General features: G+C 40.5%; 1 protein-coding gene across 2 annotated transcripts; it reads left to right on the top strand.

Annotated features, from left to right (window-relative positions):
* Nucleotides 1-1,124: 1,124 nt before the first annotated feature.
* On the top strand, nucleotides 1,125-25,867 carry LOC113161253 (ubiquitin carboxyl-terminal hydrolase 22-like). 2 transcript variants are annotated; one of them, XM_026358748.1, is made up of 13 exons: nucleotides 1,126-1,576; nucleotides 12,929-13,061; nucleotides 14,638-14,751; nucleotides 14,842-14,943; nucleotides 16,121-16,287; nucleotides 17,892-18,051; nucleotides 19,084-19,189; nucleotides 20,358-20,516; nucleotides 21,573-21,699; nucleotides 22,294-22,385; nucleotides 22,868-22,930; nucleotides 23,423-23,572; nucleotides 23,935-25,867. In XM_026358748.1, exons 1-13 carry the CDS (start codon nucleotides 1,457-1,459, stop codon nucleotides 23,975-23,977), a joined length of 1,536 nt encoding a protein of 511 aa, XP_026214533.1. In that variant the 5' UTR covers nucleotides 1,126-1,456; the 3' UTR covers nucleotides 23,978-25,867. The 2 variants fall into 2 exon arrangements, with proteins under 2 accessions (XP_026214524.1, XP_026214533.1); XM_026358739.1 differs by having other exon boundaries at nucleotides 1,125-1,576; nucleotides 14,638-14,943.
* The last annotated feature ends 1,251 nt before the right edge of the window (nucleotides 25,868-27,118 follow it).

Genomic DNA, 27,118 nt, shown 5'->3' with positions numbered 1-27,118 from the left:
CCCATATCTCATTCATAACAGAACACAGAAAATGTGAGATTCTACAAACTTTAACAAAATTAATGGCAGCAACGCATCTCAAAAAACATGGAGTGACATGGAATGGGCAACTTGCAAATCTCAAAAGGCACCATCAACACAGAAGCGTATTGTTTTATTTTAATAGATTTAAGTCCAGGTTTAAGTGCAGCATATTGTGTGTAGGCCAGCACCTGCGTGCAGTCACAACCTTTCACCAATTGAAAATATTCATTTACAGGCCGATTAAAAAATGGGGTTATAAGATTTCCAAATCATTGCAAACTGTTTTTATGTAGATTTTACATGGCGTCCTGACTTTTTTGTATTTAAAATTGGAATAGGGCATTCTCATGTTTTAGCATCCTCATTTGTGCAAATAAGGTGACGAAAACATTAGAAAGCAAAAAAACAGAGCTGCTATATTGAATTGCATTAGACTGTACAGGTGTACCAAATATAGTGGCCAGTGAGTTAATGAGGTTGTCATTAACAAAGAAGCCTGCAGGTCAGTCAACAAGGGCCGAGGCTGTGCATGTACATACATAATTTAACCACTAGATGACGGACTTTAATTGATGATACTGTAAAGTCTGAGCATATTGTCGATGTTTAAATGAAACTAAACTATCAATCATAGTTTACACTTTTTAACTGTAACACACTAATATAAATTGCAATAATAGAAACAGCATACAAAATACACTTTTGTATGCATGGTGAATACCTATCAAATACATAAAAAATGCATTACAAAAGTGATTAAATCTCTTAGAAATAACAGTCAACAATGATTTACATAAGGAAGAAGAAAAATCGACTGGGTTTCTCTTGGCACAAAATTGGAATCGGCTATTTATTTTTCGACAGCAGCAGAAATAGCAAGTGTGTGTTTTTTTTTTTTTTTTTTTTTTTTTTTTTTTAGAGGCAACGTCATCGATGCATCCTGTGGTTTAAATCCTGAACCTGCTCGGACGGGACACCCCTGGCTTCAAAACAAGCGCACCCAACGTGCTCCAAAGTCAACGTGATGACGTGAGCTCTTTGTCTCGGCAAATCACGGTGCACGCTGGGCGGGCATTGTGAAGCTGGAGTGGAGCGTTAGCAGGCTAACTAGAGAAAGAAAGCTAACTAATCGTGAGAGTGGAAGTGCCGCTAACGTTAAAGGAAAAGGCAACTGTCAAAACAGCAAGGAGAACAGGGATTTTAGTCAAATCCAAATTCTGTTAGATGATTACATGAAAAGAATTGTAGCTAGTTAATCAAAGACCGTGTTTGGCAGATGCCAGAGGAACATTTTGGATACTACACCGATTGTCCCATTTCTAAACGGAAACCATTTCTGGACAGAGAGTTCGTGCTAGCTAGCTAGCTAAGTGAATCATCCAGGAGACTTTTCATTGTCACCTAAAAACCCAAACTGAATGTTTTGTCTGTCATGAGTCCGGCCGGGTGCTCCCATGTGAACGGTTATAAGGTGGATAATTGGAAACAAAATCTTCGAGTCATATACCAATGCTTTGTTTGGAGTGGTACTGCTGAGACCAGGAGACGCAAGGTAAAAACACAGGAACTGCAACGTTAGCTTCAGAAAGTACAGTGAAATAATTTTAATGTGGCACAGACAGACACTAAAGTGGAGTGCAAACGGTGTCCCGCACAAGCACTGAACGGGTTGAACAAAATTAACTATGTTGTTACAGAAACAGTTCTCTTGCAGCAGTAAGGAGGCTAGTACTGTCGTTAGCCAGCTACGTTATTACCGGTAAGTTAGCTAGCAAGACTCTGGAGACCTGATAACACTGGTCGCTTCTTTGCAGTCGTTGCAACGCTTAATTTCACTTTACAAGATCAAGCCATGACTGTACACTGCTTCCATTCTGAGTCAGTGGGCTAGGTTAGCTGAGCGGCTTACAGATGCTGAACAGCTAGCTGTATGGCTAAACTTGGGCTTGATGAGAGTTGTGGCTAACATTGCCACACCAAATCGACCCATTGTGTCTCTACACACGCAGACTGCCTTCACAGATGATGTGGGTTTTCTCCTGGGCATCCCAGCTCCGTGTGTGTGTGTGTGTGTGTGTTTTTTTTTTTTCTGCACTGGTCTTTCTGTCACGAGTTTGTGTGCTGGGACGTCATGCCATGACTTTATTGCCCATTTCTTTTTTGGTTCACCACACACCTGCTCGGCCTACACTGCTGCGAATAGCTCTCAACAATGTGATGTCATCACTAGACTGGGCATTGCATTTTCTCTCACTTTGCCTCTGGTTCTCTTTTGTCAAGTGAAATCTCTTTTATGTTAACATTTATGAGCCATAATGTTCGTTTTGGGGGGGGGGGGATAAAGAAACAGAAGCACCAATTTTGATAGTGGTTAACAATAAATTGCACATTGTTTTAATATTATCCACAGAAATAGATGCTTCTCCTATGTACATGCTTATGCCATTGTGATAGAATAGGTTATAGGATGGACAGCTAGTGAGTTGATGCTCATCTTCACTGATATAGGTAGTTAAGATGCTTTCATTCTTCTCCCTGCCTTCCTTTGTGTCTCAGTGCATTTTCATTTAATATACTGGATTTTAGATTGAAGCCTACATAGTGGAGGAGGTACGCCTGTGTGTTGTCTTTCCTGTAGTGAACTGTTACAGCCAGCTAGCTAGATTACCTGGTGGAGGGCGGACTGTGAGTAAAAAGCAGAGCTTGGTTGCATTGCAGGCATGTCAAAGCAAATAACGAGTGCAAATTGGTCTATGACCCCACTTGTTTGTACAGTGTCATAGTGACATGCTTTGGTTTGAGCACTTTATTTTTATTGTCTTTATTAAGGCTTTATAAATTGTGAAGGAGGCCAGACTAGAAGCTGGAATAGAGCATCCAACGGTGTATGAGGCAGTCCTAAAAGGTTACCAGGCATGTATAGTGAGTTACAGTACAACGTGAATGAGTCCTAATTTCAACTGTCTAGTGTCTCTCACTCTACCTAAGGAATGTAATCAGTGGCAGCTCAGTCAGCACTATCTGTGCCAACCTCAGTCTGCTACCTTTTTTGCTAAGATGATGTCTTTCACAAGTGCGTCAGCAGCCATCAGCAATCTTTACCTTGGATTAACCTCTATCGAAAACTCTCATGTCTCTGCCTTGTTGGGGGAAACATGGGATATGCTGAAATGTTGTGGCAGTTCAACTTGTAGCTTGTGCTGCCATGAAATAGGCTTTTGCACCCTTTAAAGTTGGTGTTTGCACATTTAGACTTAATTGCATTGTATTGTTATGGTTTGTTCTCCATCAGTCGATGTCATCTGTCACTGCAGTTATTTTTTTATTGGAAAACGTACCATCCAAGTTTCTTTTGCATTTCACTGCATCACAATATGCCTCTGGCCTTGGACTGTTGAAGTAATCTTGCATAACTGACAGTAGCACTTGTTATTGAAATATTGCTGTATAATGCTGCCACTGTATCCATCTGGTGATGTTTAAGAGGTCGTATTACTTTTTGAATGGATATCTGCCTGTAATTCAAATGAAAAGAGAAGAATTGAGCCTCAGGAGTCGTTTAAATTTTAGATTTAAAGTTGGCTTAGCGTACAAGTTGTGTAACGGCTGTCTGACGCTGATGGTCCAGACCACTGATACAGAGAAAAAAGGCAGCTTTTACCTATTTTCATAATTGAACCTTGGGACAACTGTATGTTTTGTTCCCTACATCTTCTTTGTTGAGCGTCTTTAACCACCTAACTTCTCCGACATGCAGAACAGGTGTAGTGCTGCTTCAGTAGTAGACAGGCTGTGTATTCTCATGAGGTGAAGCAACAGTGTCTTTTGTTCGGCTTTGAAATATGAGTTAATTAGCTAACACTCTAGACTTTAATATTACAATCTGGTATCTGAATAATTTTGAATAATTCATGTAGAACTAATAAAAATATACAAACATGTCCATGCTACCTGTTTGGTGAAATGGTTATTTCCTTAAATAATGTGTGGGTTACGCTGAATGTTAGCATGGATGACAAAACAAGATTATAATCACACTGCTTACTGCATATTAACCTTACAACATTGTAAGATTAGGGTCTAGAGGGATTGCATTTTGATATTGTATTTAGACCTGGTTTCAGTAGCCAGTGCCTTTTATCCCAATTTTGTGTTTTTCATCTCCTCTTTTTTTTCTCAGTTTCTGTAGTTTGTCCTCAGCAGCCTCCCTTCAAGCTGTCATCCTCTCTACTGCAAGCTAAAATCAATTCCCAGACGATGTGCAATAACACTGGTGGAAAATCTGTCACCTGATCTGCATGCACCATCTAAAACCCATACAGGCAACAACAAATGGCAGAATGAATAACATAGTTGAGAATTTCCAGAGATAACACTGTAGCGCTGTGTAGCTTGGGAGCTCCCATGTTTTAGTATTATTTATTAGGACAATAATTCTTTTGCCATGTTGATGCTTGATGAAATACCCCATTAGTTGAGAGTGCATATGTAGTTCTACATAAGGGGTAGGTAACCCTGATGCTAGAGAGCCACAGCCATGCTTGTTTTCCAAGCAGGACATAAAGAAGCAACTGCCATGCTTCTTTATGTTCTGCTGTCTTTTGTAATGTAATGAGGATTGTTTGAGTAATAAGAATTTGTTTGTACACTATTCTGAAATTGAAATTTATGCATAGTATGCATGGCATACTTGCACAGAAGAATGTCAGCATTGCTCATGCGTAGAAACCTTTCTTTTCTTTTAACAGTTAAATTAATTCCCCTTAAGGCCCCAGCTCCTGCCATATTTATAATTTATATTTTGTGAATGGCTGTGGTGGGGAGATGTGAGAGTGTGAATATTTATGAAGTCCATGGTTATTTATTCTATGTGCTACTTCCAGCATCCATCCAGCAGGATCGACTGTATTTATCTCTAAAAGGGGTTTTTGTATCTACCATGAAGGAATCTACCATGCAGCTAAGGCAGAGCTATTATCTCAGGTCTAGTGGAAATTGGATGACATGAAAGTAGGGTGGGTGGGGCTGGCAGAAATTTACAGCCATAACTGCTTTGAAGAATTTGCTGTTACTTTAATTACAGGGATGAGGATTGTCATGAGACAGCTGACTGAACTCTCTTCTAGTTTTGATAAATCATATATGCTCAGAGGAATCATAACCCCACTTTCCCACAGGAGTAAATCCCCTTTCTGTCTGTGGTGAGAAAGGAATTGTGTTATTTTCAAGGGCGAAAAATATACTTCCGTCTGTCACCCTTTTCTCCCACTTCACATTTGCACACACTCGCATATAAAATGCACTGAAGCATGGCCTATCCCTGGGAGCAGCTGATTGTTGTGTTCTGAGCAGCTCTTTGTCAGATCGGTCTCCATCACATCACAGGCCTGTTCCCTGATTCATCAGCATACGTTTGTAGCATCAGGATCTATTCCTCCAGCCTCTTCATAGCCCTTGTTTGTTCCTCTTCTGCGCTGACTCCCACGCTGCTTCTTCCATTTGCTTGCTTTCACTTTTTTCTGTTCACAAACCTGCTTCAGCCCATGGTTCATGTTGCCTACAGAATATCTCATCACATCTATGATATAATATACATATTCTGTATAGGGATGAGATTTGATATCATTGTAATTAACAGTATTCAGAACCAGTTCCAAATCATCAAATTTGAACCCTTTTGAATCCCTTATCAAGTTTTTTTTGTGGTTGGAAATGAACACACATTGTTTTATTTCACTCAACGAGGCTCAGAATTTTTATGCAAAAAAATTATAAGATACAAGAACCTATAGCTTCTTATAATCAGATTAGTAACCAGACGAGCATGCCAGACACTAAGAGAAAGCTACTAGCTTACTACTGCCATTAAACCTTTTCATATTTTCTTATACTTACATCCTCACTGGTGGCTGCAGCTGTAGAAGACATACATACGTAAGACGTAACTGTGTGTTATTTAAAAGACTAACAATTCTCATATTCATATAGCCTTTTCTAATGTGGCTTTTGGTCTGTCAGTCACCGTAGCTGTAGCTCAGTGACTCAGACTAAAGAAATGGTACTGGGTTTGAAACCTCCTTTCACAGTAATTGTGGGCCTGGTGTGTCACAATGTGGTGTCCCTTTTGCATGCAGTTTCCTCCCAATTTCTGACTGCTGTGCCTCAGTGCCCTCTATAGGCTACCTGCTATTTATTTTTTGATCAACAGTACTAGGAAGTAGGCATTGCTTTGCTAAATGTTTTTCGTTGTCCAACCTCTTTGTCTATGCTTTTTATTATCTTTCACATGGTAACAATGCGGGAACAATTTGGTGGAGGTATACTGTTATTATAAGCCCAAATCGACAGTGTAAATTGAAAAATGTGCTGGCATGGTGAAAAGATGCAATGAGACTAAGTATGCTTTATAAAGTTTGTTGATGGTTAGTTTTAAATGTGTGACTGAGGACTATCATGACTTTGCATTTTGTTGATGCTCATCTCTCTATAAGCTGTGTCCAGCCCCTCCTGCTCAGACAAGTTCACCTTGGCTGATTTCCTCTTCCATTTCTCCCTCCCACTGACTATTTCTCCTTTTTGCCCTCCCTTCTAACTGTAGATTGCTCTTCTCATTTGACTGTCCAACGTGCTGCAAAACACACTGGTCATGGCCTAAACCAGCCAAAAAACCTGCTGTCCATCCCTCCCCTTAATACTACCATCTGGCTAATGAGCTGTCAGTCATTCTCTAGGGGCCGATTGAGCCCAAAACCAAGAGGCAATCCATCTCTTCTAGTGACGTTCAATTATTCCCTTTTGTTAAAACCTTGGACAGCTTTTCCTGCATTTTGTCTAGAAATTGATCTATGTCCGTGTGAAAAAGGGAGAATATTGTAGCATTTCACCCATGATAATTTATTTTGTCTACTTAATTTTAAAGACACTGTAGTGCAGTAGTAGCCACACTGTGCCTCTTTGAGCATTACTTCTGTAGGTAATGCTCATAGATTTTCCTGAAAGTAATTGTGAAGTCTCTTCAGACACTGATTGATACCAAACTTGGAATCAGATAAGATCTCAGTCCTAGGGGACCATTCAGAAGTTCTGTGCTGTGGGTGTCAGTCTCTTTAGTGTGTGACAGTGTGTTTTTGGTGGAGCGGCGTGTTTGTGGGCATCTGGTAGCTGCAAGGCTTGACAAATGATCATGCAGGCCTTTGTTAAATTGGAGCTAGACTGTTAACCATCTGTGCAGACACACAAAACACAAAGTACTGCATGATCTTCCCTCTTACCATACATACATACTTGTCAGCGGGTTTACTTGTTGATTGTTTGATTTATTTTTTTGCAATCTTGGCCAGTCTGGTTTATTGGATAAATGTTGACTTGGGGCGTTCTGCAATCTTTCTCATTTATTTCTTGATGCACAGCTGGTTTCTAAGCATTTGTCTTCCACTTTGCACTATGTGAAACACAGCTGACACATAGCGCAAACTGTCTAAAACACATTTACTGTGGAAGGTGAGATTTCAACAAGGCACTTTTTTGTTAATTTCATTTTCAGGTGCACTTTAGGCAGATTTTGATTTTAAAAACAAAGACACTCCATTATGATCTCCCTCTTTCAGCTGTCTGCAGCCTTTTGTTATGTGTGTGCACTCCCCATGAGAAATCTTACCTGGTGAAAACTTTTATACTATTGAAATAGCTCCCTTTTTAAGTACTAAATCGTCACTGGAGGCCGACAACCTGCTCTTGCTCTCAGACATTATGTCTGTGTTGTTGTTGTGCGCACTAGGGAATATAAATGCATCATGTTTCATCATGCTGCTATATCGTTGATATGCAAAATGACACTTTTAACATGTAAAAAATTACACCAGTGCTATAATGGATGATATGATATGGCACAGCTGTACTGACAATCTGCCTCTGCCATTGCCTGTTTGCCTCTCTTTTTTTTCCTCCCCACACTAGCTGATAGCTAGAAATCAAGAAAGTCAGTCAAACGCTGCTTTATTATAACATACACAACAAACTCGTGCAAAGCACTGGATTACATTGTTAACATGAAACTGTAGGTTTCACAGTTTATCAACATGTTATTCAGTTTTATTGCCTTTTCTGGAGGTGGGAAAAAGAAATACTCTATAGGCTGGGGTTGGATTTAGCTTTAATGTCATTAAAAAGTGTGTGACAGTATGAGGCCAGACTACACACTCCCAACCTTTCTTAATTTCTACCACAACTCGGATTTGTTTGGATGAGGTGGGAAACTATCAAAGCGCAAAGACTCCACAGCATTGTGCATTTCAACAGAGGTTAGAATAAGCTGATGGAGAACCGGTGTGAGATAAAAGTGTTAGAATCATGTTTTGTTTGTCTATTGAGCTGCTCACTGAAACCGAACTCTGGACAGCGTCTGGAGAATCCGGTCCGGACATGGTTCGAATCGCTTTTTCACACAGCAATAGATTGTCAGACGGGTTTTGCATCACATTGAAGCAGAACCAGTTGCATGATTACGAACGTTATGTTACGTAATTAACCCTGGTTTTCTGACGGAGAGACGTGCAAAACAACACTAGAAAGCATTGTAAATATTTCCTATACTTTCTGGTTTTGTGCTAAGTGGATTGACTGACACCCACTTGCTCTCTGTGAATTCTCTGGACAATTCCCTGTTGTTTTCACACATGGGCTCAATCAGACATTACTCAGACTTTGTATAGGGAACTGGTAGGGTAATATCCATTTAATATCCTAGCTGACTGACTTGGGCATTTGCGTTCTCCCATATAGCTCCTCTGGGTAATGTATAGAGAAGTTCAGATGGCAATATTGTAGGACAGGCATTGCCACATATAGATTGCAGGGTTGGGGGTGGGTGGGGTATCAGGATCATCCTGCCAAGTCACTGACAGGCTGCAGCCCTATGGGGTCATTCGGCAGCACGTTCTGGAGCATTGCCATCAGTCTCTTTTCCCAGCTTCCCCAGCTTGTTCATATTAAATATAAAATTATATTATATTATAATTAGTTATTTAAAAACAAAATTTAATAATGGCTGTGTAAATAAATGTGCATGCATGCTGAAGCATGCAGTAACATATGAGTAAGAGGCAGCACAGTGAGCCATTGCTCTCATATCTGTGAGAACTCTGCATTGACTCTCTCTCCCCTCCCTGGCTTGTTCTTTGCAGCAGCAGGAGCGTGCTCAGTAGAGCTAGACCTTTGTCCACATCATAATTGTCATCGTCATTCTTTCTCCTCCTCAGTTACAGCTCATCACATTACTGACTCCAGTTGCATAAATGAATGCATTAACCTAAATGCTGAGGAATAATACAGCCAGAATGCAGGAGAAGCTGAGTTTAAAGCGCCGAGGTTACTTTATTTATATGTATGCAGCTAGATTGCGAACTGTGGAGGATTTGTGGCCCTGAACCATAGTAGCTGGCAACTCAACAGTCTCACTGGATCCATGGAACGTGTAAAGCTATCTTATGTTCATGTTAAAGATGTATTGAAGATCTAGCCATCCAGGTAATCCCTGCATATCTTCCATCAATCAACAGCTTTGTGCGTTAGTGGGTCATTCCCTGGCCACAGAGCTCAGCCTAACTAGCCTTAAAGAGACCACCCCAGATAGGGGATGCAGTCTAGCACAGCATGACTGTGAGCTTGCTACCTGTCTGACACTTGTTCCAGTCATCTGAGCCAGCGGCTGATCAATAGTAGATCTAATAGAACATTAAAAGCCCTCGGCTAAGAGAGGCACAGGGCTTCTGACACTGAGGAATAGACAACCTGTGAAATAGATTTTCTGCCTGCTAAAGGGGGGGGCGTAAGGAGGAGGGCAAGGCGTGGCACTGGCAGGGTTTCTTGGTTTTGACATGGAGACTTGGTGCAGTGGAGGAGGAATGGGGATTCCTCCTAAGCTTCACTGCTTAGGCAGTCTTAAAGAGGCAACCAAAAACATAGATTTAGAATTTGAAGAACTGTTTCCGCACAATGCGTGCCTCGTCTTTTTAGCTTCAGTCCATCACTCTCTACCCTTCTAATGTTTTCTGTGTTTTTATTTCTATGGAATTCAATGACACAAGCTTAAAGAATCTGCGTAAGATCTCAGTCTTGATCTTTTAGAGTCAGTCAACACACTGTCCATCAGAGTGCTGTCCCTTCGATGATTCAGAGCTGGTTGGCTAGTGGACCAATGTGAGTGAAAACAGAGCTTGGTGTCTGCGGCCCTGAATATCCTCCATGATGTGATGTAATCACAATCTAGTCGACATCTACTAATTCTTAGCCAAAACACAGGCCTGTTTTGCAGTTTGTCTTTGGGGTGCATAGTAGCATATTTGTTTTTCTTGTTCCATCCATCCTATGCATTCTTAGTACCATGATACAAACAAATGTGCAATTTAAGATCTCTGTCATCTGGTCTTTGCAAATAGAAGTCAGCATGTGACTTTTATTTCAATCTTGCACCCACCTGCTCATTCACAACTGCTGACCATTTCCGGCCACTCTCACATATGAGCCATCTCAGCTGTGCAGAAATTCAGGTATTTTTCCTCATGAATGTCAGTTCAATATTTCCTGTGAGAAAAGTAATATACATTCTAACAGAAAGGAGGTTACCCATCTGTTTTTAAAATCAAGCATCATTAAACACAGTTAAATGTAATAAAGCATCAAGCAGCAAATAAAAACAACACATTTCTCAACAAAACCTCATAATCGCTCAATTAAAGGAGCAAAATGGACATTTATTTGAACACAATTATAATAAAGACAAACAAAATGGTACCCTTATGATACCTGACTGCCCATGTCCAACCATATTAGAGAATATATTGCACCTCCTTTGTTTCAATACTTGTGTTAGGTTCTTGTGAGAATCAAAAACTCCCAAACAAAGCTTTGTGATAAAATTACCCTAAGATGTTATGGCCTTGAATGTTGAGATATTGAGTCATTCTGCGGGTTGCTAAGTGATACAGTCATTGCCTTATTATTCCGCAAAAGCAGTTTAAGGTTCGGTTATGTAGTCATGCCATTACACAGCCTGTGTAATCCAGGGAGAAGGAAGGGAAACAGACTGGCACAAAGTCTGATTTCTCTCTCACAATAAGCTTTAATGCTATTCTGATGGGATCACATTATACTATTGTGTCTCTAGTCAAAAGAAAGCAATAGGCAAACAATACAGTACAGGGTTGTTGAGTTTATGTCCGACAACTATAGGTTGTGTAGGAGTGTGTGAGTTTATGTTATGAGCTTGTTTCACACAGTGTACAAGAAAGTAAAAAGTGGGATATCTCTGCTGACAATAGTTACTTTCTCATTTTGTGCCTCTTCACCTTTGCCTCACATTTCCTTTCCTTCTGTCCTCCCTGTATGAGTGGGCGACTCATTGCGGCAGGTTCTGCACCCTGAAATGCTTTGATTAGATCACTCTGGGTTCCCTCGCCCACGGTTTCTTCTGTTATTCAATTTCTCCATCTCAAAGCAGGCGTGCTGACAACTTTCTGGTGTACTTTCACTCACATTAACTACAGAACCGTTGGCATTTGCTGGTGTATATTGAAGCTCTATCTGCACTGTTCAGACATTGTCGCTAGGGCTGTGTATTGGCAAGAATCTAGCGATATGCTACATTATCATGATACTGGGTTTTCAATTCTATATCTTATAGTCTGTAAGTGATTCTGTAAGCAAAGCGATGCATTTTTAAGTCTAATTTGTGGTCATAGTCTAAAGAACAGATCGTTATACGCAGCAGTCTTAATAAACGATTAAACACAACACAAAAACAAACACTGCTTACAGCAAATCTTTGCTGGTCGACTGTTTAAAGTCAGTACAGTGCAAAACAAAATATTGTGATACTCAGGTGTATCGGACACTTCACATCAAAACCTGGAGTTGTAGGTTGAGATAAAAGAGCACTAGACACCAGTGGTCCTGAAGCCTTAATAATTAATTAAGACTCAAACGTGTTTACGTGTGCACAGATACTAACGCACAACATCTCTTACATTGTTCCGAAGAATTTGTGACAGCGTTCACCATGTCTACACTTGTATACGGCACTATATTTAGTTTGTAGTTTCTCTACATACTACATTTGTCTACACAGCTTTTGCTTGTTTCTTTGATTCTCAGTAACTCAGACGATTGCTATTAAAAAATGCTGCTGATGAAAAGGTAATAAAGCTGATGACAGTTATTAGGACCACAATGCACATGTGACTTCAGCAACTCCAAAGATGTTAAATGCCTTGGACTTCCCCACCAGTCAGAACCAAAATCAGTAGCACCTTCTCAGGGCATACACTCCTGAACTGATGATGCATTTTGTTTTATGTATGTTCAGTATAGCCTCCGTGCGCAGTCTGAATTGTGAATAAGTTGGCGACCTGCGCTCCTGTAGTGCTCACTTTTGCAGACTTGCTGCATATGTCCGGCGTCATACTGCACTATTTCTCCAATCAGCTCTGACTGCTGTAGTCAAGTCACACACACTTCAGCTGTTGCTAGTGTGTACTTCAGATGGGTTCTGCTTGCCTCCTTTAGTGTACCTGCCAAGTATTAAATCCCATCATTCCCTGCATGTGTTAGAGGGAAAGATTCAGTGTGGAAATATGTGTGCTTTGGATTTGTCAACAGGTCCAGCAATCTTTATACTGTCTGCATATCAGGTCTATTCAAGCACCGTGTCCTCTGAAGTGTTTGTGTGACTGGAAGATAAAATTTTAGCTGGCAGGGAGTTCCACTCTGTCCCTGCTACTCTATATTAGAACTGAGGACAGTCCTGCAGCAGAGGTTTTTCTCACCATACTCTTTCTTGCTCTTAATTTCTTTTCCCCATTTATTGCCATCTCAAATCCCCTCCTCCCTTTGTTTTTTTTTTCTCCAGGCCAAGTCGTGTATCTGTCACACGTGTGGCGCCCACCTGAACCGGCTCCACTCTTGTCTCTACTGTGTCTTTTTCGGCTGTTTTACGAAGAAACACATCCACGAGCACGCAAAAAACAAGAGGCATAATCTAGGTAAGCTACACACTCAGACGCACTTAACCATGTCAGAAATTATTCTTATTAAACATTTTGCTTTATTGTTTTTTAACTAATTAAATTATTGTGATTCTAAATATTTGTAAAAGTCTTTAAATGATAAATTGTTAAAGGCTAAGCCCCCTTCATGTCACGTCTTCACATGCCCTACAGCCCACTGCAGAATCAGCTATTATTATCAGTGATGGATTACGGCATTGCTTTGGGCAACATCCTACTCCAAGTAGACATGGAGCTCAACCTCATGTTAACTGCAGCACATTACCATTCTGGTGGTATGCCAGTCAAATGTCATGGGTTTAAGCTATTACACTTGCTTTCATACAACAACAAGGGAGGGGTAGACATTGCTAATCCACAGCTTGCAGGAAACCACTAATTATGCTAAAGAAGACAATGACACTAATGAACAAGATTTTGATACATCCCTGCCTTGTACAACTATATATGGAAACTGGAGACAGTAGGGTGGCTTTATTTCATTTCATGCATTTTGGTCACACACACACACACACACACACACACACAGCTACAGGCTTAATTAGCTTTGAACTTTTCACAGGAGCCGCTCTGACATTGGCACTCTGTATTCTCCACTTCTAATCAAATTAATCCGAACTTTCCTGTCCGCTGCAATCCCTACTCGTCCCCCACCTCCCACCCAGGTCTACTTTTACATCTTTTTCACCTCCTATTCCTAACCATCTCTTCTCAGGACCTCATCTCTCCCTTCATATCATCTTTCCTTTTAATCATTCTCTGTTCCCCTTTCGCATCTCTTCCCCCTTCCATCTTATTGTCCTCTTATTCTTTGCCCTCACCCTTCACTAAAACAAGCTAATTTTTTGAATTCCTGCCCACATCTTGTACAGTACTTGTTCTAATTTTTCACTCATAACTGGGTTGCTGGTCCACAGAGGAGCATCCTCTTCAGTGCACAATTGCCAAATGTGACCATGCTTTATGAGTGAAATGAAAGATGACAGAAAAAGATGATCATATTTTAATTTACTATATATTATTATTATTATATTATATATCTATTTTGATGTACCCTGTTCCCAGCCCTACTCTTAACCAATTACAAAACAAAACATTATGACAAAAATAATATAATAACATGTACTAGTCAGGTTTTCTACTTGATATGCTAGCTCACTTTGTCAGTATGGGTAGCACCAAAAACAGAAAAATGTCTGATTAAGCTAAAAATAGGTTGTCACGGCAACAGAGCTGCGGTATTGCTGCTGCAGAGTTTGAGAATGAAAGAGGTTGGTGTGTTAGTTGAAAGCGCAGGTGGGGGTGGGAGACAAATACACCTATTTCATCATGGCTCCCATCTCATCTCTTAGAATTGTGTAGTGCGGGCAATGACATAGAAGCCTATTGTGTTGGCTAAAAGATTTAAGTTGGAAAAGACACTTGTTTTTAGGCTTGCAGTGCCAGTAAGGTTGGACAGTAATAAAATCCATTATGTATTACTGTGCTTGAACATTTATTTGTAATTATAGTGCAATCTCTCTTTATCCCTCTCTTTTCCTCCTGCTTCCAGCTATAGACCTATTATACGGTGGAATATATTGTTTTGTGTGTCAAGACTACATATACGACAAAGACATGGAGCAGATTGCCAAAGAGGAACAGCGGAAATCCTGGAAATTGCAAGGTACAGCTTTTTGTTTTCTGTCCGAGAACTTAATGCCTTTTCAAAAATGTCTGTTTACCGCTGTCACATTTGTTTACTTTGTACCACCAGGCATAGGAGAGAAATACACAACATGGGAGCCAACCAAGAGGGAGCTAGAATTATTACGGCACAATCCAAAGCGAAGAAAAATCACTACGAACTGTACCATAGGTGGGTAGCGGACTGCGCTGTTCAGTCTGTACATCTGAATCAACACAGATAGGGATGGAAAAATCCCCATGGTGTGTGTGTGTGTGTGTGTGTTAATGTGTTTATCTGAGCATGTGTTGGGGTCGCTCATGAATTTAAGTGGGATACCCAGGTTCGCCCTTCAGACAGTGCAGTGGGAGAGAGAAAACGAAAAATGAACTCTCTATTAGATGCAACCACAATGGGCCTGAATTGGTCTGTGGCTCCACAGAACTTGTTTTCTCTGATTTTCTCACTTCTCTGTCGTTTTGATGTCTCTCTGCTATCTCCATTTTCCTCTGATTCTGTACATGTATTTTTGCTGATTATTACCCTTCCTTTTGCCTTGCTGTCTCTTGCCAATTGTAACCCCCTTTTTGTCTTGAAACAGCTTGCTGGATAGCAATGATTGTCCAGTAGACCATGTGTGTTTATGGGTGTGCACACCATGACTAGTCTAAAGTGTTTAAGCTCTCGCTGAGCACTTTCTTCTAGAACCAACCCTAGCTCAGTTGGATTAGACCCAAAACCTTGCTGTGTCTCACCTGTTCAACTGGCCATCGTGTGAGGACTGTAGCTTTACTTTCTCACTCTAAATGAATCCATTCACAGCTTTGGGGTTTGCTCCAGGATCCACACAGCTTTGCTGGCAGACCTGACCCAACACCACCATATTGTTAACTTTCCAGTCTGAATGTCTTATGTATAATTATTACCTTGGTGTAGTTCCATATTCCACTGCAATGAGCTAGTATAATTATTGTTCGGGCTATCAATAGTTTTTAAAATACATTAATTGTTTGGTTTCTAAAATGTCAGATAATTGTTAAAAAATATTTGTCAGAGTTAAAGCCCAAGTCGCCCAAAAACACAAGGCACCAAATTCTCACAATTCACAATGTGCTACTAGGTAGCATTTGGCATTTTGGCTGGGTATCTTTGTTTTTTTGGTTACAGCCCAGGGATTCTGTCTTATTTTGATGGTGTATAATAAGTAAACCACAGCTAAGAATCATTCAGCCCAGTTAACCTGAATGGTCAGATTCCAGTGATGATTCATATTCCCTCCATTTTGAGCAGTATTAATCAGAAGCACTGTCATGTTTAATCTACATTGCTGTGTTGTTCTCACTTTTCTTTTTCTCTTCTTGTCCTGCAGGTTTACGAGGCTTAATAAACCTGGGCAATACGTGTTTCATGAACTGTATTGTTCAGGCTCTAACACACACCCCACTGCTGCGAGACTTCTTTCTCTCTGACAGACACAAATGCGAGATGCAATCAAACTCCTGTCTGGTGTGTGAGATGTCGCAGCTTTTTCAGGAGGTATGATGCATAGTGTGCGAACTTGTTACAGAGGTTTGTTTAATCCCACAATAACAAGAAAAAAACCTATGATTTTGGTTAAAACTGAGCCATAATTTGAGAGTTTTTGGCAGCCATAAAATACAGAATGTAACCCACTGCAGAGCGCTGAGTCACTGTCTTACTGCGCTCTTTTGTCGTGTCTAAAGAGGGAGGCTGAGAGGAGGGAAAAATCCTGCCTGAAAGGAATGTACAAAGCATTGATTCTCCAATTTATGAACAGAACAGAACACAGTAATTACATATTTATTGAATATGGTCAGTCAGTCATTTGCTGGATTTTAATCCCAGGTCTTTGATACAAGTGTTGGGCATTCTATATCAACCAAACTTATAGGCCCTGAACATTATGTAATAGTTTCCCCGTCTGCTCTTGCACTAGCTGATTTTTCCTTACACCCTCTCACGCCCCAGTATTTAAGGACGCACAGATGACAAGCAGTGCTATGACGGGTTGAGTCATCACTGATCCACCCCCCTCTCCACGACACACATGCGCATGCACACACACACACACACACACACACACACACACACACACACAGCCTTCCCTTTGTCAGATGGTTTTACTGTTCAGCTACATAACACATGAAGGTAATCGCTCACCTCTGTCTCCCAGGATGGCAGACATTGATTGATTATTCAAAATTCCAGGTCTGCATAACAAACCAAAATGAGCTATTTAATCACAGTTTAACACAGTTAACACCTTGCCTTACCTTTTCTCCATCTCTCTACTTTTGTTGCTTCTTTCCAGTCCATCTCCATATCATCATCAAAAGCTGCTCTCTGACTCTCTCACACACACACAGGCGAATAGCTTTTTAGTTTTGAAGGTTAGTGGCACGGCCCGCTTTGATCAGCCAGTCTCTCCCCTTCTCTCTTTCCCCCGTTTCTACCTCATCTTGTAGCATCTTTCATTTGTCAGCCACCTTCAAACTGCTGAAAAAGAACAGTCTGTAAGATTCAAAAGGGACGTCAGCGTAGCATGTTTTCCCCTCTCACAGCTCAGTCAGACGTCAGAGAGAACTGTGGAGAATAAAGTGATTCGTGCATGACATGTTCATGTTGAGAAATGAAAGCCCTCTGTAGCATTAACAAGCTCTGGTTGGAACTTCATTCTAGTTTTATCATTCTAGCTCTCTGCTCAGCTCTGTTGCTTTCTTTCCCACATCATCTGACCCCGACCAGGATTGTCAATCACTCCTGTTCCCATGACTACTCAATGACTTTATAGGCCTACATGATTCTTTTTGTTACGAATGATCCCATTTTCCAGCCACTTTGTCATCTCTGTCTTGCACCCCGTTTCTGAGGATGTGCTGTCATTAGAGCTGGTGCTGTTAGGTGACCTGTGGTGGAATTCATTTTCCATCTGGTGAGGCTAAAAAGAGTCACATAATCACCTTGACTGACAGAACATTTATGTTATGGTTCAGCAATGAATTATAGATGACACTGAGCAATGTGGCTATGAGACTGAGAACGAGGTGATAAAATATAACACCTGGAATAATAGGCTAATCACCCCTCCTTTTCACTCCATTTCTCTTCACTGCTCTCAGTTCTACTCGGGCCACCGTTCACCCCACATTCCCTTCCGGCTGCTGCACCTGGTGTGGACCCATGCACGCCATCTCGCAGGCTATGAGCAGCAAGACGCCCATGAGTTTCTCATTGCAGCGTTGGATGTACTACATAGGCACTGCAAAGGGGACACCATCAGTAAGCTAAACCTTATCATTTAACCAATTACAGACCACGTTTCCAGAAACCAGGGACTTGATCTGAACGCAATTCAGATTTAAATTTTGTCAGATAAATAAAGGTTTAAGTTAATAAAAAAAAACATTATTTTATTTTAGAAAAGACACCTTTTCTGGAAATGAGGTTTGCACAATCTTTAAAAAAAAATCTATGAAACTTGTTTGAATGGTTTTCTTATTGTCATGTCCATTCACAATTTTTTCTTATTATGCTATAATCAAAAACACTGCAACGAGCAGTGTAAGCTGAGACTGTGAGAAGTGTGTCTAGTACTGTGACTGTGCTTACATGCACTTAAGTAACGAGGTTATTCAAACAGGTTTCTCTGTTAATACATGGAGCAGACATTGCTCGATGGACTTTATTTAAAAACAAGGCAGCGTTGCTCCGTGTAACAATTTCTGCTTTCATTCAGCCACTTGTGTCTGCAGGCTTTGTCCTGCACATGCTCTCTTAAAAATATGATTAGACACCTGGTTACGTGTACACATGGAAGAGAAATCAGGGTTCTGTTGGATAAATCTACTTGGGGAAAGCAGGTTTCGTCTTTCAGATTCCTTATCCTGATCACAGAAACCAGGTTTCCCGAAATCAGCTTATTTGAGGAAGCTCACTATAACCTTGTTAGTCATACATGTAAACACTCAGATTGATCTATACTCCAGAGTTACCCACTGTTCCTCACTACACTAGAACTTGAAGGAGACCAACAATAGTGTGTACCAAAGGGCCAGCTAGAAAGCAGTGCAATGAATGTCAATAGACTTTGCTGCAATGCAATGACAGGGTGACTCACTCACAGATTCTGCAGTAAGGCTTGCTGTGATTGGCTATAGAGGATTCAGTAGGTGGTGAAGTGGCAGAGATACTTTGCTGCAGGGGAATGGTAAAGTGAGAAAGAGTGCCAGGCAGAGTCCTTCAGAGGTGATTAAGAGGTTGTTGGTGTTGTCGGCATGTGTATTTATACCTTGTGCTGTCTGTGGCCCACAGGAGATGACAATGGGAAGAAGGCCAACAATCCAAATCACTGTAACTGTATTATTGACCAAATCTTCACTGGGGGCCTACAATCAGATGTTACCTGTCAAGTTTGCCAGTAAGTTGGTCTTCTGACTATAAAAGTGTGAAATAAAGTCCTACCTGAGCTGTTTACTGTCCATTTATTTCAATAAAGCCCATCACCTATATAGCACTAATACCCCTCCTCCCTCTTTTCTTATATTTATTCATTCATCCATCATCCCTCTATTCCTGTTGTCCTCCGATGCTGTAGTTGCCTCTCACTGCCGGGCTGATCGATTTGGACACCACCTGTGGTCCCAGAGTGGGTGCACCACTGCTTGTGTCCTCTCCACCATTCTTATTTAAAGGTCCTATCCCTGCAGAGCTGCTGTGAGGGGGGTTGTCTAGACAGCAGCACAACCCAAGCGTTGCCTGCCTGACTGCCCGCCCCCCTAGAGCTGTCCTGTCACATTAGCACTAGCACGCGGCACTGAACTGCAAAGCACCTTGCACCAACTAGCAGGCAAGCCAAGCCCACCTCTACAGTGAAAAGCAAAAAGAGGCACTGCTGATGTAGAGCAAGTGATGTTGCCTTTTAAATCATTCTGCCCTGTCATTAGATATTAGTCGTTAGACTAATGACTAATATAATAACATTATTTAGTAGTTTATTTTCAGCCCCCCCTACACACACACACACACACACACACACTTAACAAAATGGTACCATATTGTTACCATATTTTTGCAGGGTTGCCATCATAGTTGTGTGCCCACTTGCCTTAAAAGCCACCTGGTGGTTAAACTGGCTATTACAGCTCAATGACTCATCTAATTGACAATGATAATGTATGACAGCCCATGCCCTGTGCATACTGTATATGTAGTTATATTTACTATGTACATCGTATACTGGGAGCGTCCATTTTGCCCAGCCTCTAGTCCATTGCAGTTATTGGACTGTAATAATACAAATTTCTTATGTACAGCCAATTTTCTCTGATGTAACACTTCATTGAATTGCAAATGGCCCTGGAAGAGCAGTGTGGATATTATGCATTTCCACACAGTCGATCTCCCAGCAGGCTTAGCCCAAAACATGACCAGAATCTACACAGGCTGTGTGAATTCAAGCTTCTGTGTTGCAGTCTATGTCATCATCCTTTCATCATGACCTATACTAAGTGATACACAAACATACACATCACAACACTATTAAAACATCATAATGGGACTCTCTTGTCTTTCGTTCCCCTCTCTAGTGGGGTTTCTACAACGATAGATCCATTCTGGGACATCAGTCTGGACCTGCCTGGCTCATCTACGCCTTTTTGGCCCCTCAGCCCTGGAGGAGACGGCAGCACAGTCAATGGAGAGAGCCACCTGTCAGGGTCCACCACGCTCACAGACTGCCTACGCAGGTACACCCTCAGTCTCTGCTGAAACACAAACCAGTTGCCTTTTCTCTGGCCATTTTTTGTTTTGTTGTTTAACCATTGCTTTTTCTAAACTAACTAAAATTAATTACCCAATATCAGGGTATTGGATTTTTGAGTAAACCTAAACCAGCATGGCTTTTTACAAAGAAACCTAGAGGTCAGATGCCTTTGATATACAGTCCTACTGCTAGCTGTAATAAATAAACAATAATATGATACTGTTAAAACTTTGTTTGATTAAAAATTAATCAAGCTCATACATTTTTGAAAAGAAAAGATGTGTTGCCAGTCAGTATCCATACCCATACCCATTTCTTGCATCCCCTCCTCCACCCCTCCAAATTCATAGGCATCAAATGTCTCCACTAGTAGTCAAATCAATTTTATTTAATCCTTCACTTGTACATCTGCTCCCTGTTATCCCTGCATCTCATCTTCTCCCATCTCCAGGTTGTCAGAACAGGTGTGACCTCACATATCTCGTCTAGTGCCTCTTCAGTCTTGCAATTTCTTTTCCCCCTCTCCTTATCTTATTTCATTCCCTCCCCTCTCTCCAGCTAATTCCTTTCCCCCAGTGCCCTCACCGTCTACCTCTTGCATTCATCTCATCCTCCCCCTCTCCTTCTCTCACTTGCTTTCTCTTGCTGACTTTTTTTTTTACTGCAGCTCCTCACACACCCATGTGTGCTGCAGCAAGTCTCTTAAAGGTACAGAACTGGTGGATGCTGTTGCTGTGGTGATAGAGGTGTTGGCAGTGCCAGCAGGGCTTTGGTTTGTATGGATTGGCACACAAAGTGGCTGACCCAAAGCTCTACAGGCAGACTTGTAACTCATACCCTAAGATTAACTTTAAACCAGAGCCCTATGACAGGACAAGTGTGGTGATGTGCATTTCTTGAATCCTCGGTGTGACATAGCAGATAACGTCCATACAAAAAGCATAAATGGCGTCCTTCCTCTTTCTCACAATCGGCCCACATGTTCTCTGCTCTTACACACTCTATTCTCTTTTCTATTATTCCAATCCTCACTCTGCAGGTTTACGCGGCCTGAGCATCTAGGAAGCAGTGCCAAAATCAAGTGTGGTGGTTGCCATAGTTACCAGGAGTCCACCAAACAGCTGACAATGAAGAAGCTCCCGATCGTAGCATGTTTTCATCTCAAAGTGAGTCACCCACCAACAATAAACAATTAGATTATTTCTATCTTCAGTCTTGTACTGTTTATTGTGTTTGGTCGTAGGTGGATAAAATGTCCTTTACGAGCGTCAGTCTACACATGATGGTTTATATGTACATTGTCTGATGAAGGCAGAGTTCGGCTTTTGCAGTGGCTTAGTTGTCTGATATATTGCTTGTGCATAGGTGCGTTCATGATCTGATTCAGTTGCTGGTGCATAACCTCCTGCTGTGTAGCCCATCCACACAGTGTCCCAGGACACCTGTGATTTGAATGAGTCGTACAGTCCTCCACATGTTTTATTTATCATACAGTGTTGAAGGCCTTTAATGTATTTATGATATTAACAAACGGCGAAAAGACGTAGACTTAGACCTGTTTTAAAAAAACACGTAAATGTATAACAGTCATCATGAATTTCCACTTTGCACAAAGTATAATGTTGTATGTATGTTGTAATAATAATGTTTGTAATCCCCCCATCCTCTCTCTCTTGCTCCCTCTCTCTCTTGCTCCCTCTCTCTCTCTCTGTCTTCATTTTTCTTCCCCTTCCCCCTCTCCTCTCTCTGGCCATCTCCAGCGCTTTGAGCACTCTGCTAAACTGCGGAGGAAGATCACTACATATGTTTCCTTCCCTCTAGAGTTGGACATGACGCCTTTCATGGCATCCAGGTTAGACATCCATAGACTCCACTTTACTGTTTTACGTTATCTATCAGCCCTTTAGCTTTTGTATACAAATATAAAATGTTGTCATTATCCACATAGGAAAATATGTATTTATCTAAATATCCAATTGTAGCTTAACAATTTTCTCATTAATTCTCATTCAAGCTTAGAAATACACATACATGCATGCATAATGTGCTTTCACACATCCGCATCTATGCCTCTTTTAAATGCTCCCTGTTAGTGTATATTAGTGTCAGTAGAGCATGCAGCAGTGGTCCTGCCCCACCCCTGTTTGTAGCATCTATTCAGCTCTATTCAGAGACAGAAAGATCATTAGTGGTACAGCCAGGAGAGATGTCTGCTTTCATATACTGTATAATCCTGCCACCTAGTGGATATTGTGTTGAGCCAGGGTAGCATGTTTCCACATGTGTGCAGCCTGTAAAATGTTTTGGTGTTTTTCTTTGTCCTGTCATCTACAGTAAAGAAAGCAGAATGAATGGGCAGTATCAACAGACAGTTGATGTATTAAACAACGACAATAAGTGAGTACTTTGAGATACTTGTACTACATTAAACTTATTAATCCATACTCCATTTTCTGCACTGCTTTTACAGGAGAGAGATCTTCTTTAGTTCAGCAGCATATGGTAATGACCGGACGCACCAGGTTGTGACTTCCAAAGATTAAATCATTTTGAAGCCTTTTAAAAGCTAACACGTTTTTTTTGTCCATGGCAGTTACAATAGCTTTCTTTTTCTAGGATATTTGCAGGAAATGTACTGTCTCAGTGTCATTTACAAGCTGTTGTGGCAAAGACAGAATTTGAGGTTTCCTCTGATGTGTAAACAATGTTTCAAAAGAGCAAAAGTATGTGGTTTATGAATTAAAACATCCAAGTATTAGCAGGATAATGAGAATTTGTTACATACTTCTGTCAAAGTAATATTAGACAACAAAACAAAGTCAAAGAAGGAGGACGTCAGAAGGACATTTATCCATATCATCACGCCTCTTCATCTTCTTTTATTTCCAGGTATTCCTTGTTTGCTGTGGTCAACCACCAAGGCACATTGGAGAGTGGCCACTACACCAGCTTCATCCGCCAGCACAAAGACCAGTGGTTCAAATGTGATGACGCCATAATCACCAAGGCCAGCATTAAGGATGTGCTCGATAGTGAAGGGTAAGAATGCAAAGAGACATTTTTCTCAATATCTTTGGCTTATTTATTTAATCAATCATCCTGATGTGGTCTGTTTTGACAATGAACATAAACCAATGTTAACATGGTGAATAGTAAAATGTTTCGCTGAAAAGCAACTAGACTATTTAAATTAAAAAGATTAAGGAAACTAATATTTGTTCAGGTGGTACTTTTATCTTTTTCTGAAATGTTTTAAATAGCTATTTCTGGGTAAAGAATGATAACCTTTATGTTACATAGAAGTTATTAAATGTGGAAAATGTAACAAAACAATTCACTGTACCATGAGATGAGAGTGTACATTTAAAATCCTAAATTAAATGTTTGTTTCCCTCTTTCAGGTATCTCTTATTCTACCATAAACAGTTCCTTGAGTATGAGTAGTCTTTGTAACCACTCACCATGAAGAACCACTGCTTCTAATGAGAGAGCCAAGGGACTGGGGGCAAGAGGAAACACAAATACACAAACCTACCTGAAACTCTTTGAGTACCAGTCTGCTCCTCCAGCTCTGGAGGAGAAAAAAAAAAAAAGACATGTGAAATCATGCAACCTTTCAAAAGAGAAAAAAAAAAACAGGCACTGAGCTACTTCTTGGCATCTACTTGACAAAACTGAATGAAGAGGAGAGAAAGAGGAAGAATCAGGATTTGTCGGTTCCAGGCTTGAGCAGAGGGAAGAGGCCTCACACCCCTCACTCTCTCTTCCCTTCACCTTTACTGCTGCAGGGGCAGAGTCTGAGCGTGACTGACTGTCATGTTGTTTGGGCACATCTGGATTTTTCTTACAGTATTCTGAACCCCTCCACCCCCCACTACACCCTCTCCATTTCTCTCCCACGGTGCTCTTGTTTCAACTGACCAAGCATTTCACTTAGTCATGATTGAAGACAGTTCGTTGTCATATGCATATGGGACTGAATGCAAAAAAAAGAAAAAAGAGAAAAGAAAAGAAAAAAGAATCAACATATTATGAACTTTGCAAGAACATTTTTAAAGGTATGATTATGATTCTTATCATTTGTGAATTTAGTTATGAAATACTGTACGAAGTTAGCATACATCTATTTTTAAGAGCAAAGAAAACATGGGAGAGCATAGAGACGCTGCCATGGAAACTAAACAGATTTGGACCTGAGTGTGCTCATGTTCCATTATTTACTGTGTTGATTATTTTTAAGTCTGGTTGAGGGCAGGGAATATAAATTTTTTTATCAACTCATTGAATTTCAGTTTTTGTTTACTGTTCTTTCAGTGTCCTTTTTTTTAATTTTTTTTATTTTCAGTACAGTCACATGTCCCTCGCTGTCCTAGTACTGGAAATGTTTTTGATCGTATTATACTTTCATTCTTGTGGAATTGTTGATATAATGATGGTAATGATTAAATTGGCTCACCTTTGCTGTTTATGAATTGTATGTTGAATGTGAGCTTTGGGTTTTGTATGGCATTCTGAAGAGAAGACTCTACACGAGGTCCTGTATTACGTGAGAATGCTGTGGTCTCTCCTCATCCACCACCTTGAATGCTCTGTGCAAAAGAAAAAAAAAAAAAAGCCAATTTAACAACACTGCATGCGGCTGGGCTCATGGTTATATAATATGTGAAAGATTCCCCTCAGTACTGCCTCGAGGCCTGCTGCCACTCGTGATTGTAATTTGGGCATTGGAAGGTGATCATATGAGACGTATAGAGGGTAAAAGACATTGCACATATATGGGCGCTGCGACCACAGCCTAGCTATGAATCCATCAGTGTTAATATTCTCCATGGCAACTGTGTGGCTGCTGTAGACAGGTGTGGTTTGTGGTGTGTCTTGCCTCTACAGTTCAGTAAACCCAGTGCTCTATTCAATCAGTATGCTGTTAAGTAAGACTTATAAGATAATGCACATACACGTCAGGGTGTTGTGGTCTGTTTATTCTGAATGTCACTGATTGTGTATGTATAAAAAAAAATACTCATTCATGTATAAGATGAGGGCCCTAACCGATTACAAAGTAATGCCACATAAAACCACAACCTCTGGCTGTTTAGCTGCTCTGTAATTGAAATAAACATGCATATCCTTTGGTCTGCTGCAGAACTCAGCTAGAGGACAATGGTGGGTTTCTGAACAGTAAAATGAAAGACTTGTGAAATGGTCGCACTATGGTTTTGATGTATCATGGAGCAGTTAAGACCACCCAAGGACATTCAGGGAAGCAGCTGAAACGTAAAAGAAGAGGAGAGCTTCATTATCCGTTTCAGTGATTAAACTCAGATCAAAACTGGAGTTATCTGCTGTCTTTTTTTTTTATGATTCTTCCATTCACACTTCCCCTTCGTCAGGACAAACTATATTTCATAGAAGTGAAGTGCTATAAAAACCTTGACTGAAATTTAAATCTGCCTACAGTCCTTAAAAAATCAGTAAAGGAAGTAAAACCCATGTTTATCCTGATTTAACATGGAAAACTTAACAAAATGCAGCGTTCCAGGCCTTTGGTCGACACTTGGTTAAGTATTTGATTATGACGCCACTTTGTGGTCATATGAAGAAGTACAATGGGGGGGAAATATAGAGAAAAGGTAATCAAGCTTGTGTTCAGGTTGCTGTGCAACTCAGGCATGTAAACACAATCCAGAAAGAAAGATGATAATAAAAGGTTTTTATGTGCCATCAATGAAGAGTATCACAGTACAGATTGTTTGTATACTATTGTTATAATAGCTGCACATTTCTACAATAATTAGAAGTAGCTTGTGGAAATCCTTGATATGTGGAAATCTTAACTTAAATGTATGCATAACCAAGAATTTAAAATAAATTTTTTTAAATTTAGCATTTTTCGGCACAGAATACATTATTTCAACAAAAGATTTCATTCTTTATTTAGTTTCAGCACAAGCTATACACAGTGTTTCCACCGTCAAACTCGATGTTTCAGTGCTCTTTAACAGAGGTGAAATGAAAAAGTTTCTTTTAACAGTAATAGCATTTAAACATAAAAAACCAAAAGTTCATAATAATACGCACCAGACTATTACACCAGTGGAACAAACAAGTAGAAAATCTGCAATATAGTCTGAAAAGAAATATTCGAGTTTGAGAACTTTCCCAGAGTTCGATGATATTGTATTTATGGATGTCCTGTAAATATTGACTGCTGAAATCTGCTGCTATAATACATAAAGCAACATTCTGGACCATATACTACCACAAAATCACCAAATTACATTTTAATCTTAATGTAAGTGAGGTGCTGGGTTTGCAGCTTGGTGCACGGGGATCTTGCTGCAACCAAGTTTTTACATCTGAAGAATGTTTATATGCAAAATTAATGTCCAGAGTCGTCTCTCGATCATTATTATGCTAATGAATGTAACCGTGGGACCAGCACTCTTGGTCACTGTTGCTATGGAAATATCGGACACTAGAGGTCTGTCGAGTCATCTAGTGGCATTAACGTGTTGCAGGCTAGGCAACTAATTCAGCAATACTTCAGAGGCAGGAATGGTATGTGAAAATGGATTAGTCATGGCT

Source organism: Anabas testudineus, chromosome 8, assembly GCF_900324465.2.
Source record: "Anabas testudineus chromosome 8, fAnaTes1.2, whole genome shotgun sequence".
Classification (NCBI taxonomy): domain Eukaryota; kingdom Metazoa; phylum Chordata; class Actinopteri; order Anabantiformes; family Anabantidae; genus Anabas; species Anabas testudineus.
This window is presented reverse-complemented; position numbering and strand designations above follow the sequence as displayed.

Excerpts from the sequence above, each read along its gene's own strand:
- LOC113161253 (XM_026358739.1), top strand. The coding sequence starts at position 1,457 with ATGAGTCCGGCCGGGTGCTCCCATGTGAACGGTTATAAGGTGGATAAT. Across the intron at positions 1,577-12,928 it reads CTGAGACCAGGAGACGCAAG|GCCAAGTCGTGTATCTGTCA; the intron begins GTAAAAACACAG and ends TTTTTTCTCCAG. Across the intron at positions 18,052-19,083 it reads CTGCAAAGGGGACACCATCA|GAGATGACAATGGGAAGAAG; the intron begins GTAAGCTAAACC and ends TGTGGCCCACAG.